The sequence below is a fragment of the Amblyraja radiata genome, chromosome 3 (genome assembly GCF_010909765.2).
Source record: "Amblyraja radiata isolate CabotCenter1 chromosome 3, sAmbRad1.1.pri, whole genome shotgun sequence".
NCBI classification, from domain to species: domain Eukaryota; kingdom Metazoa; phylum Chordata; class Chondrichthyes; order Rajiformes; family Rajidae; genus Amblyraja; species Amblyraja radiata.
In genome coordinates, this window is record NC_045958.1 from 115,456,682 (window position 1) to 115,477,113 (window position 20,432).

A 20,432-nucleotide genomic window follows, 5' to 3' on the forward strand; every position below is an offset into this window, starting at 1 on the left:
CGTCAATGCAAACTGTACAGTTTGCTTCGCTTCCTGAAGTCGACTATATAACATCTGTTGAGGAGGATGTCACAAAAATTGCAGGGATAAGCTGGATTCAATGATGGAATGAGTGACCAGGCTGAAGGATGTCTCCTGCACGGTTTCTGACTATCTTGTACTGAAATCTCAGACTTGCACATTCAATGTAAATAAATTAATCTGCTTCCTGTATTTAACCATCTATCTCTGCTTATTCTTCAACTTAAAACCTTCCTTTGCCCTTTCAGATCAACAACAAGTGGAAGATGTAGAGAATGAGGAACAGGCAGAGGGCACCCCTGAAGATTCCAGTGCATCACCTAACCTTCCTTTAGGTAAAGTACATATGTTAAAGGAGAAACTAGGAAGTCTGCACTTGGGAACCATTTCAGAACTTGTATGTAACAGGAAGCACCTGGTCAAAAGAACCATTTGTCTCCTAGCCTTGGTACTGAGGGTGGTGAAGACAAAATCAATGACACAACCTGAATTCAAAGGCTGGTCCTTGCACACAGGACATTTTCAGTGCATTGGGCAGGTACAAATCATATCAGAATTCAGCTCCATATTTTTGAAAGGCATTACAATAAAGGCATTATATAATTTCAAGAAAGGCATTACAATAAACATGAAATCCAATCATTAGCTCTTATATTCGACAGTGGAACTCAGTTACAGACTTTCCCATTGCATTGTGAAAATACCTGGTTCAAGAAGGTGGCTCACTGTAAAATTAATCAAGGCACTAAGGGATCGGCAATAAAGGAATCGGCACAAAGGGATCGGCCTTGCCAGCAACATTTCGCTCCAACAAAAAAATTGTGTTAAAAGAAAGAACTACCTGGAATACATCTAAGCAAATTTAGCAATTCATGTAACTGTAACTGCTTACATGTCTTTATGTACTTGGCAGTTGAATGGACTGAATGGATTACAAATGGAAGCATGACTCAGAGATTGGAACAGAGGAGGTATCACATTCCCTATTTAAAGATTGGCAAATGATATGTAGGAGGAAGGAGATGGTTGTGAAGAATTACTACCGATGCAGGTTATTTCCTTGGAAAGACTATGATCCATCTTGGCTTCAGAAAGCTGGAAATGGTGATTTGTACAGTAGAATTATACTGCTTGTTGTGAGAACTTGTCATGTGCAGACCTGCTAAGTTCATGCCTTTCTATTTCATAGAAAGTTTTGTCCTTTACAAACCTGGCCCGGCAAGGCCAGCAGCATAATCAAGGACATCTCACCTTGTTCACTCCCTCTTCTCCTCTCTCCCATCAGGCAAGAAGTGCAGAAGTGTGAAAATGCATACCTCCAGATTCAGTGACTGTTTCTTCCCAGCAGTTATTACGTAACTGAACCATCAATAGACTATAGACAATAGGTGCAGGAGTAGGCCATTCGGCCCTTCGAGCCAGCACTGCCATTCAATGTGATCATGGCTGATCATCCACAATCAATACCTCGTTCCTGCCTTCTCCCCCTATCCCCTGACTCCGCTATCTTTAAGAGCCCTATCAAGCTCTCTCTTGAAAGTATCCAGAGAACTGGCCACCACCGCCCTCTGGGGCAGAGAATAACACACCCACAACTCTCTGTGAAAAAATGTTTCCTCCTCTGTTCTAAATGCCTTACCTCTTATTCTTCAACTGTGACCCCTGGTTCTGGACTCCCGCAACATCGGGAATATGTTTCCTGCCTCCACCGTGCCCAATCCCTTAATAATCCTATATGTTTTAATAAGATCCCCTCTCAGCCTTCTAAATTCCAGAGTATAGAAGTCCAGCCGCTCCATTCTCTCAGCATATGACAGTCCCGCCATCCCTGGAATTAACCTTGTGAACCTACGCTGCACTCCCTCAATAGCAAGAATGTCCTTCCTCAAATTAGGGAACCAAAACTGCACACAGTACTCCAGATGTGGTCTCACTAGGGCCCTATACAAGTGCAGAAGGACCTCTTTGCTCCTATACTCAACTTCTCTTGTTATGAAGGCCAACATGGCATTCGCTTCCTTCACTGCCTGCTGTACCTGCATGCTTACTTTTATTGACTGATGAACAAGGACCCCCAGATCCCGTTGTACTTCACCTTTTCCCGACTTTACACCTATCCAATAATAATCTGCCTTCCTGTTTTTGCTAACAAAGTGGATAACCTCACATTTATCCACATTAAACTGCATCTGCCATGCATCTGCCCACTCACCCAACCTGTCCAAGTCACCCAACATTCTCATAGCATCCTCCTCACCAACCATCCTATCACCAAATAAAGAGCAGTCCTGACCTGCCAACAAATCATTGGAGACCCTTGGACTATCTTTAATCGGAGTATACTGGATTTTATCTTGCACTAAAAATTATTCGCTTTACTCTGTATTGTAGACAGCTTGATTGTAATCATGTATAGTCTTTCCGCTGACTGGATAGCATGCAACAAAAAAGCTTTTCACTGCATCTCATTCTAATGTGACATGTGACAATAATAATAAACCAAATTACATGAATTAAAACTAGACAAATTTGTGTGTACGACCAGCTGACTGATTCTCTGCTAACAATGGATTGGAAAGATGTGATGGGATAATTGATTCATGCATCCACAGGTAGTGCTATCCCTGGGACACATTTGTGCATTAACTTTTATGTGAAGCTGAGATGAAGCAAAAACTGCTGTGCTGATGAAAAGCAACTTTACCTGGGATTATTACTTGAATTTCTTATTGTGCTAACTGTGTATGTGTTTTTATTAACTGCTGCATTGTAAAAGTATTGCTAAGGAATTAGCCTGGATAGAATCCTGCTGTCAAAACGACAAAGCCACTTATTTGTAGATGCATGATTATTTTTGCTACATCTCTGAATGGATGTCTGATATGTATTTTCCAGGTCCTCCACCAGATAACCGTGTGTCTTGTGATGATAATCAAACATCAACAGTTTTACAAAATGATAAAGGTTTAGAAAGTCCACATTACGTAAGTTCCACAGAAAATGAATATTTTAGAATTTTGATCTATTTCGCTGAATTCATAAGCCAAACACTTCAAGCCATTTGTATGTTAAATGCTTCTAAATAAAATGGCATGTGTTATTTCAGAATATTTCACAGCATGAATCGATTACAATAACATTGGATGAAATTGCGACAAAGCAAGAAAGGATAGTCAAATGCGAGCTCAAGGAGCCTGAAAGTGCAAGTAAGAAAACTATAGAATCTGTAATATTGTGTACGGTGCGGAAAGGTTCTGTGTGACTAGATTGAGTATTCAAAAAGTTACATCAGATGAGATGGGATTCTGAGCTATGGAAACAAAAAAAAAGCTGAGTTTGAACTTGATTGGGGTCATGTTGGTACTATGTAAGGGACAGTAAACAGAACATTGATTTTCAGAGAGGAATATCAAATACCAATTGCAAATATCAAGAAATTAAGGGGTAGCCTTTTGAGGATGCAGATGCTGATAATGGGTTGAATGGGAGGGATATATTTTAAAAAAGGAATCCTTTTCCTTTTGGCTGCTTTGTTGCTCCAGAATACAGCATCTGCAATGTCCTCCGTCTCTGATTTATTCTATCACTGGTAAGTCTGTTGCTCAATCATCAGCTCGCTCCAGCAGAATTCTGCCGTTAAAAGCTCAGCTTTGAGTCAAGGGTCTTGACCATCAGAGAGTAAGGATGGAACAGTAACAAATGTTGGGAGGTCTGGGCTTGGGGGTGCTTCAAGATTTAGAAGCCCAATTATAAATCAGATGGAGAGGCTTGGATTTATTATCAGAGCCTCTGTCTGGAGGGAGGGTGACCAGCAAGAGATCAGGTGGGCAAGAACTATGGGCAATATAGTAAACTGGACAGGGCTGCTCAGATCGGTAGAGTTAAGACCAGGAACAGTTCAGTTTCAGTTTTGTTTATGTCAGGTGTATCAAGGTACAGTGAAAAGATTTTGTTGCGTGCTAACCAGTCAGCAGAAAGTCAATACGTGATTACAATCATTCCATTTACAGTGTATAGATGCATGCTAAATTTAGCTCGTAGAGCTAATGGAATCAAGGGATATGGAGGAAACGCAGGAACAGGGTACTGATTTTAGATGATCAGCTATGATCATATTGAATGGTAGTGCGGGCTCGAAGGGCCGAATGGTCTACTCCTGCACCTATTTTCTATGTTTCTATGATAAAAAAATAACAGTTAGTGCAAGGTAAAGCCAGCAAAGTCCGATCAAGGATAGTCCGAGGATCACCAAAGAGGTAGATAGTAGTTCAGCACTGCTCTCTGGTTGCGGTAGGATGATTCAGTTGCCTGATCACAGCTGGGAAGAAACTCCCTGAATCTGGTGGTGTGTGTTTTCACACTTCTATACCTTTTGCCTGATGGGAGAGGGGAGAAGAAGGAAATTATGCCGTTGGACTTGCCGAGGCAGCGTGAGGCATAAGTAGCCCCCAGTCTTTGTCCAAAGTGATTTGAGAGAAGAGTGATATTGGGAGAGTGGAGCAGTGGAAGGACAAGGCTAGGGACAACTATAAGGGTTGGGAGGTGCACAGCTCATGAGATTGGTAACCATGAGGTATTGGGAAGGCTTAGTTAATTCTATGGTTCCAGTCCAGCAAGTGCTGACCTCCCACACACCCGCTCCCCACCCAACCCCAATCCTACATGGGTTATTTCCTGGAATTGTCTCACAATTTTCCAAAGTAACAATGGTGTCATTTATCATGCATTACACAACTGGAAGTGCTTAGTCATGAAATGTCATAGAAATGCTTCTTGATGTGTTTCTCTCTGGAAAATATCTACTTTTAATTGTGTAAGTCTAAATAAATAGTGCTAGCAACTCTATTGCATTTCTGAGCAAATTATGCCTCTGACAAGGTCTAAACATCACGACTTCTGAGCATTATCAATGGCGACATTGCAGCACCTAGGCATCTGGTCCACTTGGCTTCATTGTAACTGTGGCATCCTTCAAGCCGAAGTGGACTGGTGCTAGTATATTTTGAGTTTCCAGTTGAGTGGTTTGATGCACGTGTCTTAATTCTGTCCAATCCTTACCAACACTGTAAGCAGCAACAGTTGGATGTGTAACTTAAAGGTGTTCAAGGTCTTAATAGTCCAATGTCTAAAAATATTTATAATGCTTGGGGAAAGACCAGAGGTTGAATCAGCTTTATCTTCAAAGGTCTGAGAAATTCTTTCAAATTTCTCCTCTGATCTGCACTGGCGAATAATTCTTCCAGGAACAATAAGTAAACTGCTTACTTTTCTGGACTTCTTTCAGCTCAAACTGAACCTCAAGAAACGTAAAACTCACGGGTCCTGGTTTTTCTATATTCCCCAGACCAATGTGGCACACCTGAAGCACAGCCCCAAATTGTCACTACCCTGCTTCCCTCTCCAAATTAGTTTCATTCTTTCTATTAAAAGCACTAGATTAGAATTCCATTTTAACCAGGATTTTCACTCAGGGTATTGAGTATAGAAGTTGTCATGTTATGCTACAATTGTACAAGACGATGTTGGTGGGGCCGCATTTCGGGTAGTGTGTTCAGTTTTGGTCCACTGCAATCAGGGCCGGCGTTAAGCCGATTTGACCGATTGCTCCCAATTGGGCCCCGCGCCTAAGCGGGGCCCCGCACTAATGTTTAGTATTTCGTACGGAAATACGAATTCTCTTTGTTAAATAAAGATTTTTTTTAATTCGCCATCCGGATTTTTTTAAACGAACATGTATAACAACCGCTGCGCGGCCATCATACACAAACGATTTGTTAACTAGTGCTGTTAGCACATCTTAACGGTAAGTACTTAACACCTTGTTATGCAATGTCATGAATCTGCATCTATCCGCATTCCTCAGTAAATGTTATAGTGTTTTGAACAAGTATTAATGACGCCGTGTTCCTTTGAATAAAATTCACGCGGCGTCATTAATACTTGTTTAAAACACAATTACATTTACTGAGGAATGTAGATCGGTGACACGTTGAGAATTTAATTTAACTCACCATCATGAGTGAGGGCCCCGGACCGCGAGAAGGGGCTTCTTCCTGGTGTGCAGGTTTGTCATTCACCTACCGACCCACGTTGTGTCCAAAGATCTTGGATCCAGTTCCCTTTTGAACATCTTATAGCGGATCTTTGGTTGTGTCTCTCTGTCTTTTGCTCCCTCCCTCTTTCTCTCGCGCTCTCTCTCCCGCTCCCCATATTGTCTCTCTCTAGCTCTCCCACTCCCTCTCTATCACCCTGTCCCCTCAGCATTCCCGGAATTACGTTTTGCAGTAGACAAAAATGCTGGAGAAACCCTGCAGGCGAGGCAGCCGCCTGGCCCGCTGAGTTCCTCCAGCACTCTGTGTTTTTTGTTTGGCTCTGAAGTTGAAGTTGGCTCAGCGGGACGGGCAGCGGCTCTGGGGAGAGGGTTGTGTTTCTGGTCGAGACCCTTCTTCAGACAATCACAAGTACTCTCATCGACGCGAGTTCAGTTCGGTCTGAAGAAGGGTCTTCTCTCCAGGGTACACACAATTGCTGGGGAAACTCAGCGGGTGCAGCAGCATCTATGGAGCGAAGGAAATAGGCGACGTTTCGGGCCGAAACCCTTCTTCAGACCGGGTCTTCTCTCCAGAGTCGCTGCGCTGCCTGTCCTGCGGAGTTACTCCAGCTTTATGTCTATCTTCAATTTCAGAGAATTACAATTTCTCACGGGGGGCTTATAACGTCTCTAAACCCCTCTGGGACCCTCTGAACACCTCTAAACCCCCTCTAGCCCCCCTATTTCCCTCTATTCCCCTCTAAACAATTGTAAACACACCTGAACCCATCTGACGCCCTCTAAACATCTCTAAACCGTTTAAACCCCTCTAAACTAGGAGGCTGCAAGGTGACTTGGATAGGCTGGGTGAGTGGGCAAATGCATGGGAGATGCAGTATAAAGTGGATAAATGTGAGGTTATCCACTTTGGTGGCAAAAACAGGAAAGTAGACTATTATCTGAATTGTGGCCGATTAGGAAAAGGGGAGATGCAACGAGATGCAACGAAAAATGCTCACGGCAGACCAAACGTGTTAAACAGAAATTGGTCAGATATTGAGCTTTACACAGTGAGAAATCATGTGAAATAATCACTGAATTTAATTTTAAATGAATGTACCTGCATGTTATACTGTTTAGTTTGGAGATACCACCAGATAGTCTGGTTGATACAACCAGATTAGTTTGGAGATACAACCAGATTAGTTTGGAGATACAACCAGATTAGTTTGGAGATACAACCAGATTAGTTTGGAGATACAACCAGATTAGTTTGGAGATACAACCAGATTAGTTTGGAGATACAACCAGATAGTCCACTGAGTTCGCACCGACCAGCGATTTTTGTTACAGATTTGACAAATTTATTTGGCGGCCAATCAAACGCTGTCTCTAAGGGGGGTGCATCCAATCACCAACCAGCTTGCCTTAAAATTCCCGAAACTACACGAAATATAAGCATACATAAATTTTTACTTTTCTAGAGTAGGGGCCCCGCCATCAGTTTTCTAATTGGGCCCCGCAATTCCTAGCACCGGCTCTGACTGCAATATGAAGGATGTCGTTAAGCTGGAAAGAATGCAAAGATTTACTGTTGCCAGAACTCATGGCTTGAGATTTAGGGAGATGTTGGGCAGACTAGGACGCTATTCCATCAAGCACAGGAGGGGTGATCTGATGGAGAAGTATAAAATTATGTGGGGAATAGATCAGGTGAATGCACAGCGTATTTTACCCAGGATAGAAGAATCTAAAACTAGAGGACATAAGTTTAAGGTGAGAAGGGCAAGATTTATTAGGAATCTGAGGGGCAACCTTTTTCACTCAGATGATGTAGGTGTATGGAACGGACTGTCAGTGGACTTAGTTGAGGCAGGTACTATAAACTATAACAGCAAATAAAAGACTCTTGGAAAGTAAAGGAAAGGTTTAGAAGAATATCGGCAAAACGCGGGCAAACAGGACTAGCTTTAATGGGACATCCAGGTGGGCATGGATGAGTTGGGCCAAAGTTTCCATGCTGTAGGACTCGATGACATTGTAAACATTTTCACAAGATGACAAGGCAGATAACCAAGGCTCTTAGTTCATTCTGTCAGTGTCATCATCCAGCATACCAATCCTTGTTCGATTGGCAAATAAATTCAAAGTTCTGGTGACCAGTTCGGCTTTTGATCACACCGTATGAAAATCTGTGTCCTCAGCTTGGTCATCATTATCCTGAACATGTGCCGCCCTGGATTATTTGGCAGTATGGGAATGACTGAGATCTCCCAGGTTTTCTAGCTGAGAACTTGAAAGAAATATCCTGATGCAACGTTTCAACCTGAAATGGCAACCATTCCTTTCCATCCACAGATGGAACGAGCAGGAACAGTGGGTGTATGGAACGTGCGGGAACAGTGGGTGTTATGGAACGTGTGGGAACAGTGGGTGTATGGAACGTGTGGGAACAGTGGGTGTATGGAACGAGCAGGAACACGGGGTGTATGAAACGAGCTGTCAGAAAGATAGCTAAAGCAGCTACGATAACAGCATTTAAAAGACACTTGGAGAAATACATGGATAAGAAAGGTTTAGCGGGACAAAGGGGAATGGAACTAGCTTAGATGGGATATCCTGGTTGGCATGGACAAGTCGAAGGGCTTATTTCCGTGCTGTATAACTTTATGACGCTATGCTGCTCACTCCACTGAGTTCCTCTAGCAGAATAGCATGGTGGCGCAACGGTAGAGTTGCTTCCTTACAGCAAATGCAACACCAGAGACCCGGGTTAGATCCCGACTACTGGTGCTGTCTGTACGGAATTTGTACGTTATCCCCGTGACCTGCGTGGGTTTTCTCCGAGATCTACGCTTTCCTCCCACACTCCAAAGACGTACAGGTATGTAGGTTAATTGGCTTGGCAAATGTAAAATTTGCCTCTAGCCGGTGTGGGATAGTGTTAATATGCGGGGATCGCTGGTCGGCACGGACCCAGTGGGCCATAGGGCCTGTTTCCGCTCTGTATCTCTAAACTAAATGTGGTTGAAATAATTATATTGTTTGCACCAGGCATGTCTCCTATCCACACATAACATTCTCTACACAGTTGATTACTGGGCCTCCCTTTTCCTCAGCAGTCGTAATTGTTCCAAACTTGTTTCTCATCACTCTCCATAGTTCAGAAATGAACCACTTACTGTGTACGGTCACGTCATCAAAATATGTGTCTGTGCACCTGTAGCTTCCTGAGGCTTTAGATTATATCTTTCCAAAACAAACACTAAAGCAGTGATCACTATCGACACTGTAAACTTTTCAGGTACCCGCAGTCACCAAAAGTTCATGTGGTCACCTCATTGATTGTGTTTGTGTCAGAGATTGTAACACTGGAGGTAGTTCAACTATGTTATGATAGTTATGTTCCTAAGAAATCTCAATTTATAGAAAATCCTGTTGTATAAATCAATTTGAAAAGGAGGTTAGGTAGTTTTAACAACTAAGCTTATTTTTGTTATTCCCATGCTAAAAGTACTAAAAGCTATATGTTAAATTGTTTAATAGTGTATCATTGCACAGGTGTCACAGGAAGTTGTCAATTTCAAGACCATCTACTATGAAACTGACTGTTCTTAAGAGATAATGTTGTCTGATTACTGCAAGGTTATACAAAAACTTTTTTTTCCTAGACTTTTTTTTACAGAGCAGCTTTTTTCTGCTTGTCTATTTCCAACTGTAGTGGCCATTTGGCTTGTTTTGCGTGTCATTAATGATGGCATGTGTCTTTAAATTTTAGACTGCCCGTTATATTGTGGGTGGGATTTATGACTTATTTTAGGGCGTGTTTGGGGCTAAGTTGCTTGCGCAGAAGCTTAGTTTTTAGTTTAGTTTGGAACGAGCATGGAGAAGGTTTACCCTTTGACCATGCGAAGATTAACGGACACACGAGGAATGTGTTCTAACCTTTAATGCGATAAGCTGGAGTTCGATGAAGATTATATTAACAAGTCAGAAGAAGTTTGGATGTACCTTATTGTTTTTCATCCACATTAAAGAATTTACTAATCAAAAGACTGTGTTTTGAAGACTTATCTTTGAAGAAGCTCTGAAGGTCTCTGACGGTGAGCTTGCATGCGTTTAAAAGACATGTCCCTTAACCATGCTGTCCATTTAGCGGCTAGAGAGAGTAATCTCTTGAACGATAAAAAAATCTGCCGCTACATTAAGTCAAAGGAGACCTCCGCCGGCAGAGGGGTAAATACCAGTCCCAGAGATTGGGACAGAAGATTATGCTAATATCTCAAAAGAGGTTTGGCCAGAAGACTGGTTCCACCCGAGGAACTGAAGATAATAGAACTCGGCCAGAGAAGGCCTTGAGGTCTATTGACAGCATCGAGACTTATCTGATGAAAAAGGGTTTCGGCCCGAAATGGTGCCTATTTCCTTCGCTCCATAGATGCTGCCGCACCCACTGAGTTTCTCCAGCACTTTTGCCTACCTACAATATCACTGGAATTGTGAGTAAAAATCGATTATTATTCTTTGAATTTGAAGCAGCAAAGCTTTATATTAAACTGCTTCTTTAAGAAGAGCCAGAAGGTGTTTTTTCCAATCTGTCTGGAGAAACGAGAGCGACCTTGGATTGTTTTGAATCTTTTGATAAACACGTTCCTTTCGAAGAAGCATCATCTTTAAGCACCTGAGGTTTGAGAAAAGTTCTCTACATCCCAGTTTGTTATGGTTCTGATGGAAATGTAGACATTTGTTGACACCTCAAAGGCTGCCTACCTCCCACACTGGACCCCTATCAGTTCGCCTACCGCAAGAACAGGAGTACGGAGAATGCCATCTCAACGGCACTTCACTCCGCCCTCTCCCACCTCGACAACAGAGACACCTACGTGAGAATGCTGTTCATAGATTATAGCTCAGCATTTAACACCATTATTCCCTCAAAACTGATCACCAAACTCAGCGACCTGGGCATCGACCCCTCCCTCTGCAACTAGATACTGGACATTCTAACCAACAGACCCCAGTCTGTTAGGTTAGACAACCACACCTCTTCAACCCTCACCCTGAACACTGGCGTTCCACAGGGCTGTGTGCTGAGCCCCCTCCTCTACTCCCTCTTCACCTATGACTGCACACCTGTATATGGTACTAACACCATCATCAAATATGCAGATGATACAACGGCGATTGGCCTCATCAGCAACAATGATGAGTCGGCCTGTAGGGAGGAGGTCCAGCTCCTAGCCGCATGGCGCGCTGACAACAACCTGGCCCTTAACTCCAAGAAGACCAAGGAGCTCATTGTGGACTTCAGAAGGTCTAGGGGCGGCACGCACACCCCCATCCATATTAACGGGACGGAGGTGGAACGTGGCTCCAGCTCCAGATGGACCCACAATACCTCAACTCTGGTCAAGAAGGCTCACCAACGTCTCTTCCTGAGGAGACTAAAGAAGGTCCATCTGTCTCCTCAGATTCTGGTGAACCTCTACCGCTGCACCATCGAGAGCATCCTTACCAACTGTATCACAGTATGGTATGGCAACTGCTCTGTCTCAGACCGGAAAGCATTGCAGAGGGTGGTGAAAACTTCCCAACGCATCACCGTTCCTCACTCCCCTCCGTTGAGTCTGTCTAAAGCAAGCAATGTCTGCGGAGGGCACGCAGCATCGTCAAGGACTGCTCTCACCCCAGCCACAGTCTGTTTACCCTCCTCCCATCCGGGAGGCGCTACAGGTCTCTCCGTTGCCGGACCAGGAGGTCCAGGAACAGCTTCTTCCTTGCGGCTGTTACATTACTTAACTCTGCACCTTGGTGATTGCCAGTCACCCCCCCCCCCGGACACTCCTTCCCCCAGAAAAATTGCACTACTACTACTGTATGTACGTATATATAGTTATTGCTCATTGTTCTATGTTCGCTCTTCTGGGGAGATGCTAACTGCATTTCGTTGTCTCCGTACTGTACACTGCACAATGACAATAAAGATTGAATCTGAATCTGATTCGTAATGTTTCGTAAGAAGTATTAGAAACTAAAGTTACGGATGAAAAGGAGCGCTTACGAATTCTGGTGAAGTACACAAGTGGAAGTGTTAAAGTACTTGTAGAAAGTTGTCAAAATGAGCCGGGCAGCCATGGCTATAAAAAGGCGAGAAGATTACTTAAAGAATGTTTTGGGAATGAACAGAGGATTGCCAATGCATACATGGAGAAGGCCCATGCTTGGAAAGGAATCGAGCCGGAAGATGGGGAGGCATTGAGTGATTATGCAATATTTCTGAGAGATTGTTGCAGCTCGATGAAAAATCTTGGCCACATGGAAGAAATGAATCTTGCGATTAATACTAGAATAATCATTAGCAAGCTGCCCAGAAGAATGAGAGAAAAGTGGAGAGATGAAGCAGGCGGAATATTGGATAGGATGAACCAAGTAGCCAGGCTACCAGATCTGGTGTATTTCTTTGAAAAGGAAGTACGGTACATGTTAGAGCCACACTATGGGGCTATTGAAGATCACAAACCACTTGCAACTTACAAAGGTTCTATCTTTACCAAAACTAAAGGAAAATCAGGACCTAAGATAAGCAATTTTGCTACCACTATAATACCTATGGAGACGACAGGTGGAGCCAAAGAAGATGTGTCAACTATTAAGAAGAAGGGATTTTTCAGTTATGTGATGAAGTGGGTCACATCATAAGATGGTGTCGAAGATTCAAAGCCAAGAAATATGATGAGAAGATGGACTTCTTAAAAAAAAAGGGATTTGCTATGGATGTCTGAGAAGGGGGCTCATGATAAAAAAAACTGTAAGAGCCCAATAATTTGTGACAAGTGTAAGCAGAATCATCCTGATGTGCTTCACCCTGTATAAAGGAAGCCGGACCATACAGAGCAGGAAGAGGTGACAGCTGTTAGTGATGCTGTCACCTCGTCTCAAGTAACTGCTCATATTGTGGCCGGGGTAGAAGCATGCATTTCCTCTTACCAGTACAGGTGAGGAATAGAGCCACGAATGTAGTGTTGCAAACATGCATTTTTGGACCACGGAAGTTCAGCTACCTTTTGTACAGAGAATCTGATGAGAAGGCTAGACATTACAGGAGAGAAGGTTAAAATTCAAATGCGTACCATGAATAAAGAGAAAGAGTACCCTAGTCATTACATTACAAGTATGGAGATATCCAGTTTGGATGAAGAAAATTTTATACGAATATTTGAAGTGTTTACACATGGAACTATGCCTGTTGGTCATCAAAATATACCCAGATGTGAAGACTTAAAGCAATGGCCTTACCTGAAAGATGTCAAAATATCTAAAATAAATTCTGATATTGGGCTGCTTATTGGAACGAATGCTCTGAAAGCATTGGAACCTATACAGATTGTTAGGAGCCAAGATGATGGACCGTATGCTGCGAAAACCCTACTTGGATGGGTTATCTATGGCTCCTTGAGAAGAAATAAAGGAAACTGAAATAAAAAATCTGAAGTAATGCCCAGAGAAGAATTAAAATTCTTGGATATTATGAACTATTCAGTTAAGATGATCGATGGACATTATTGTTTGAAGTTACCTTTCAAGGAAAAAAGTGTTAGTTTACCGAATAATAGTCATATTGCAGAACAGCGTATCCAGAATTTGAAACGTAAGTTTGTTAAGAATACAAAATGTCATGAGGAATATACATCCTTTTTACAGGATATGATTGATAATGATTATGCCGAAATGGTACCAACGAATCAACTGAATCGGGATGATGGAGAGCTCTGCTATATTCCACACCATGGGGTGTATCACTCAAAGAAAGGGACACTGAGGGTTGTCTTTGACTGTGCTGCAGTCTTTAAAGGAACATCACTTAACGGTGAATGACTGCAAGGTCCAGACCTTACCAACTCACTCACTGGAGGTCTCATTAAATTTAGACAAGAACCGATTGCTTTAATGGCTGATATCAGATCGATGTTTCATCAAGTAAAAGTAGCTGGGAAACATATTGATTACCTGCGATACTTATGGTGGCCTGTAGGGGATGTGCAGCAAGCTCATGTTAAATACCGGATGAAGGTACATCTCTTTGGAGCAGTGTCATCTCCAAGTTGTGCGAACTTTGCTTTAAGGAAGACCGCAGAGGACAATAAAGATTATTTTCCAGATGACGTAATATCCACTTTGAAAAATAATTTCTACGTGGATGATTGCTTAAAATCCATATCTACTGAACAGGAGGCAATCCAAATGGTAAAACACCTGACCTCTCTCTGCATTAAGGGAGGATTTACGCTTTCCAAGTGGATCAGCAATAATCGTGTTGTATTGGAAAGTATTCCACCAGGTGATAGAGCCAAAGAAACCAAAGAGTTGGATTTAAGCAAAGATAATATGCCAATGGAAAGAGCATTGGGACTGCACTGAAACGGATGTGTTCAAGTTCAGAATGTCAATTCAAGAGCGACCATGTACTAGAAGGGGTATCTTATCTCAATACGACCCTTTGGGAATTCTTGCACCATTTACACTGCCAGCCAAGTTAATTTTACAGAATCTTTGTAAGGAAAAACTTGGATGGGATGAGAGTACAGGTGCACAACCTTTTATCCGAAGATCCAAATAACGAAAACCTCCGAATAACGGCCATTTTTTCGGTCCTTGAAGAAAGGTCCTTGAAAACGTTCACCGAGGGCGGCCCGCAGAGGTGACAGCGGAACCTCCGGTCGGTCCTCGAAGAAAGGGGAACTAAATCCCCATTCATAAAAGAGAAGGTGAGGGTATATTGCGCGGGAGGTTTAATAATTGACAATATGCTGCTGCCTGCCCGCTGAGTTAAAAAGTTCCCACGGTAGACTCACGATCAAAGCCCCCGGCGGGCGCTAGCACGTCCGCGGCAATTTACAGCCGCGCCGGGCGTTGTAAGGCCCCCCTCCAGGTCATTCTCAACCCCGTAATTCGGGCGGGAGAAGTCGCCGCTGCCGGTGCCCCGCAAAGCAGTCTCCCACCGGGGACCCGCGAGCTCCCGGTGTCACCATCCACCGGAGTCGGGTCGCAGCAGCTCGCCCCCGCAGCTCTCCACGCTCCGAAGCTGGCTAGCTCCACGGAGGTAGGTCCGTAGGTCCACATGCTCCACAGCTCCCACCGCCGCCCACCGACCCCCAGGCCCACTGTAAGCACGGAGAACCCAGAGACCCACAGCCAGCAGCAACTCCAGCCCAGCCCCGCTCCAACTCCAGAGGAACACGTAGGGGCAGAAGCTGATGGTATGCAAGGTACGTCTTGTTCTTGGGGTGGCGGATGAGGGGGCGCAGCTCGGGCTGTGGGCAAACTGCCACTTGTCGCCGTAGCGGCCCATCGGGGAGCGGATTCCTCTGGAGTTGGAGGGGGAGGGGGGTATTGTGCTGTTTGATCGCCCCCTGCTATCCCAGGGACAGGGAGACACAGCGGCTTTTTAGACTGGTGGGCAATCACTTCCAAAGTTCTGCCCACACAGTCAGTACACCTCTCCTACACTGCATTTCATACAAACATTTATTCTGCAAGAAAAAACGACATTGAAGACTCAAACTCGCGATCGAGTAACTGCCAGGATCAAGGCGCAAACTCGCGACCTTGCGGATATGAGCCGAGCACTCTACCACTGAGCCAGCCATTAAAATCTACGCTAAAAAATTTCCATTACGAAGACCGACAAATTCTGAATTACGAAAAGTGTCTGGTCCCAAGGCTTTCGGATAAAAGGTTGTGCACCTGTATACACCGCTGGACAGAATGGTTAACAGACCTCCATAAGATTTCGAAGTTCAAGATGGATCGGTGCATAAAGCCTAAAAACTGGTAAAATCAGAAGTGCACAATTGCATCATTTCTCGGATGCCAATGAAAGTGGTTACGGTACTGTTTCATATGATTTGCAAAATGATTTTTTTTTTAAATGCGTGTTGTATTCTTTATGGGAAAGGTCAGAGTGGCACCACTGAAACAAATGCCGATTCCCTGAATGGAAATTACTGTGTCAATCTTAGCTGTTAAAGTTGACATTATGCTGCAAAAGGAACTACAATTTCAACTGGAAGAATCCATCTTCTGGACCGATAGCACTACAGTTCTTAAATACTTAAACAATGAAAACCAAATGCTTTATGACATTTGTAGCGAACAGAGTCTCTTTTGTATTAGTACCTACTAATGTTTCACAATGGAAATATGTTAACACAAAAGAAAATCCTGCGGACGAAGCCTCTAGAGGATTGACAGCAAATTGCTTTCTAAGCAACAAGAGATGGCCAAAGCTTGAACTCATTTGAAATCTCTGTTAATGATCCGGAAATTAAACAAAACATTACGGTGAATGTGATTGCTAAAGATTCATATGACACCGTGAACAATTTAATTACCCACTTTTCATCATGGAATAAATTGATAACTGCGGTATCCTGGTTTCTTAAATTGAAAACAAGGTTATTGCTGTCGGCTCGGAAAAGGAGACAAATTACAGGAAGTATCCTGGAAGAGAACCCTGATAAGCGAAAATAAAAGGTTGAAAGCCAGTTGCAAGTTTTTGAAGCTTCATATGGCGTACAGGGTTTACGTCTTGATAATCTCCTCAAGGTGGAAAATGCCATCATCTCCTTCTGTCAAAGATAGAAATACAAGGAAGAAATATTAACATTGGAAGCTGGGGTACATGGGGTAAAAAGAAACAGTCGGTTGTACAAGCTTGACCCAGTATTGGAGGAAAGTCTTCTGAGGATGGGCGGTCACCTAAATAAATTGGCAATGTCCGAAGAAGCTAAACGTCCTATCCTTCTCTCAAAGGACTTTTACATAACGACACTATTATTACCACATATTCATGAACGGATTGGACATGGAGGAAGAAATTATATGTTATCCCAACTTTGTAAAAAATATTGGGTTATCACAGCTAATTCCGCCGCAAGAAAGATAATAAATTGTATTATGTGTAGGCGACAGCGTGGGAAATTTGGTATACAGAAGGTGGCAGGTTTGCCTCTGGAGGATCACTCTGGATAAACCTCCGTTCACAGATGTGGGGGTGTATTATTTCAGTCCTGTAGAGGTTAAAAGAGGATGAGGCTTTGTGAAAAGGTATGGTGTGATCTTCACTTGTATGGCAAGTAGAGCAGTGCATCTTGAAGTAGCATCTACACTTGACACAGACCGCTGTATTAATCTATTAAGGAGATTTATCTGTCGACGAGGTCAAGTTTTTCGTTAAGATCGGATAATGGTTCAAATTTTGTTGGAGTGGAAAGGGAACTAAAAGAGGCACTCAAAAGCTCAAATCAGGATAAAATCCAGAATACTATGCTTCAACAAGGTATAAAATGGAGCTTTAATCGTCCGCTGGGTTCTCATCATGGCGGTATGTGTGAACGGTTAATTCGCATGGTACGAAATGTGCTGCGCTCTGTTCTTAGACAAAAAACAATTTGGATTACGAAGGGTTCTGTTCTGTGAAATTGAAGTGATTTTAAATGATCGACCTATTACTAAGAGTTCTGATGACCCGAATGAACTAGAAGTACTTACACCAAATCATATTCTTCGGATGAAAACCAATCCAACCTGGGCTCTTTCTTGTAAAAGAGGATTTGTATATGAGACGTTGATGGAAACAAATACAATATATGGCAAATCTTTTTTGGAGGAGATGGATACAAGAGTATTTGCCTTTGATTCAGGAACGACAACGATGGTTAAGAATTAAAAGCAATTTTGTCCCATGTGACATTGTGTTGGTGGTTGATTCCACAGCATCACGAGGTTCTTGGCAGATGGGGAGAATACTAAAAATCATGCCTGATGTTAAGGGTTTGGTGCGTACAGTACGACTTAAAACAAAACACAGTGTTTTAATAAGACCAACGTTGCCCATTTCCTTCGCTCCATAGATCCTACCGCACGCGCTGAGTTTCTCCAGCACTTTTGTCTACCTTTGATTTTCCAGCATCTGCAGTTCCTTCTTAATCATATAAAAGTCTTTATTGCTTAAGAGAAACAGACTTCCTCTTGGACAACCTCTTGAAAGAATCTACGTACATTGAGTTTTAATATCTTTTAAACATTAAGACAACAATAAATTATTAACTACATTACTGATGGCTATAATTATCTACTTAATTTTAAGATTTTGAGTGTAGACAAGTAACTTTGCAAAATTATATATTTACAATGGGAGCATATTATAGCTGACAAGATATCTCTGAATTTCCCAACACCTTTGCTGGTCCAAAGTAATTCATATGGATGGTCGAAAAGCTTCTGAGGGAAGGGAATGGATGAGAAAATGGGATTGCATAGAACAAGTGTCTTTGCTCAGCACAGAATTGTTGGGCCGAAGGGTCTGTTTCTATTATGTATATCTAACTAACTATCTAACTCTAACTAACTTCTACTTAATTTTACAACCCTGAATAACCCCTATCAATCACGAGGGACCATGCCTTTGCCAAGACTATCATTATTTGTAACTTGCCCTTGAAACTTGCAATTCGACACCCTACCTTGCCGCAGAAGATCAGTTCGATCAAACTGATGTGGCAGGTGTCGATTTGTTACAGTCTACATTTGTACTTTCTTAAGGTTGTTAGCATCAAGATTTCATGAGCCTTTGAATAAGCCATTGCATCCAACCATGCGTTGCAACCACATGCCAACAAACCAGGCCTCAGGAATTTCCCCTAGGCCAGAACGTTATGCAAAACTTTGAGTACGTAGTTGTTTGCATGGTAGTGCCCATGGCAATCAGGTAAATGAAGCATGGGGAATAAAGCAAACTAGTTTAATACCTAATATTTGACAAACTCAATCATTTTATTAGATCCAAGCTATTGAAAAGCATTTTCATTCAGCGCCAATGGCCTCAGCTTTTTTAGAGCTCCTTGGTAGCACATTCTTTGCAACTACCTTATTTTCAAAATGTAATCAACCTCGCCACATCCACAGAGTTCAAATCTGTTGACTAGGTTTTGAACAAGGATTTAATAAAGCCTGGAGCGAAGCTGGTTTTCACATAATGATGATATAAACAAATAGGTAAAACACTGAATAAATCGTAAACAAGAATAGCTGACGTTTTGGGTTGAGACCCTTCTTCAGACTGAGAGTCTGGTGCTCAGTCTGAAGAAGGGTCTTGACTCGAAATGTTACCTATTCCTTTTCTCCAGAGGTGCTGCCTGACCCGGTGAGTTTCTCCAGCATTTTGCGTCTATCGAGGGTTATTTAAATCTGTTTCTGATCCTTCTGCATGCTATGCCCTTTAATCGGACAGCCTTTCAAGTAGTATAGTAGTCAGTGTAGTAATAGTTGTCGAGGAAATTGACTTAAAGGAAAAACGGAGACTTTGCTTCAAGAGGCTTTATTGCATGATATCATGGAGAGATGGCGGCAGTTAACTGCTCACCAGTTCCCTGTTTTTGCAGCAGAATTAGCCGATAGGTATACAGTGCAGTAAACAACTTTTTTCTTGGTTAGATACAATTATACAAAAATATACTTTGTCCTTGGCTATATGTTTCCCTGTCATTACTATCTACTACATGGTTATTAATTATTTCATTAATCATAATGATCTTTTCGTTTATGTTAATCTTATTCAACAACAGATGGTTAAATCAAGTCAAACATAATACAAGGACACCCTTACACTACACACCACCCCTTAACAGAGCAGACCACGCCCTGAGCCAACCATTAGCCACATTGTCTGCAACATTTCTGCAATCACTACCCAATTTTATTTTACCAATATTCCCATTTCCTGATAGGGATCCCGTTAAAGGGCTTCTCTTAGACCAACTTTGTGAAAAACGTTGTTTTGCGTGCGATCCTGTCAAATCATACCACGCAGGGCCGGCCTTAGGGGTGCGGGGCCCAATTGGGAACAATTTTGGTGAACCCCAGATTCCCAGCCAAGGTGTGTCAGCCCAGTTATTTAGTATATATTATGAAATTGTACACTAGGTGCTATGGATTATACACTGTGTGAATCTCTCCTGCTCCCTCCCGTTTGACTGTCAGTAGCTACACTGGCTTCCAACATTTACCGTAGCTGCTAATTATGTGATTGGATACAATGACCTTGGAGACAGCGGCTGATTGGACGGGAGGAGACCTATTTGTTGATTGGACGGGAATTTTAAGGCAAGCTGGTTGGTGATTGGATGCAACCCCCTTAGAGACAGCGTTTGATTGGCCGCCAAATAAAATTGTCAAATCTATAACAAAAATCGCTGGTCGGTGCAAACTCAGTGGACTATCTGGTTGTATCTCCAAACTAATCTGGTTGTATCAACCAGACTATCTGGTTGTATCTCCAAACTAAACAGTATAACATGCAGGTACATTCATTTAAAATTAA

The 20,432-nt window shown here is 42.7% G+C and overlaps 1 protein-coding gene across 1 annotated transcript in view; it reads left to right on the top strand.

The window, feature by feature from the left end:
* The window catches only part of ankrd31 (ankyrin repeat domain 31), a 66,124-nt gene that overhangs the window by 20,583 nt on the left and 25,109 nt on the right, over positions 1-20,432 (top strand). Inside the window, exons 6-8 of the mRNA XM_033018645.1 lie at positions 270-356; positions 2,917-3,005; positions 3,128-3,227. Of these exons, the coding sequence (XP_032874536.1) occupies positions 270-356; positions 2,917-3,005; positions 3,128-3,227 (276 nt within the window). The remainder of the gene's footprint in view (positions 1-269; positions 357-2,916; positions 3,006-3,127; positions 3,228-20,432) is intronic.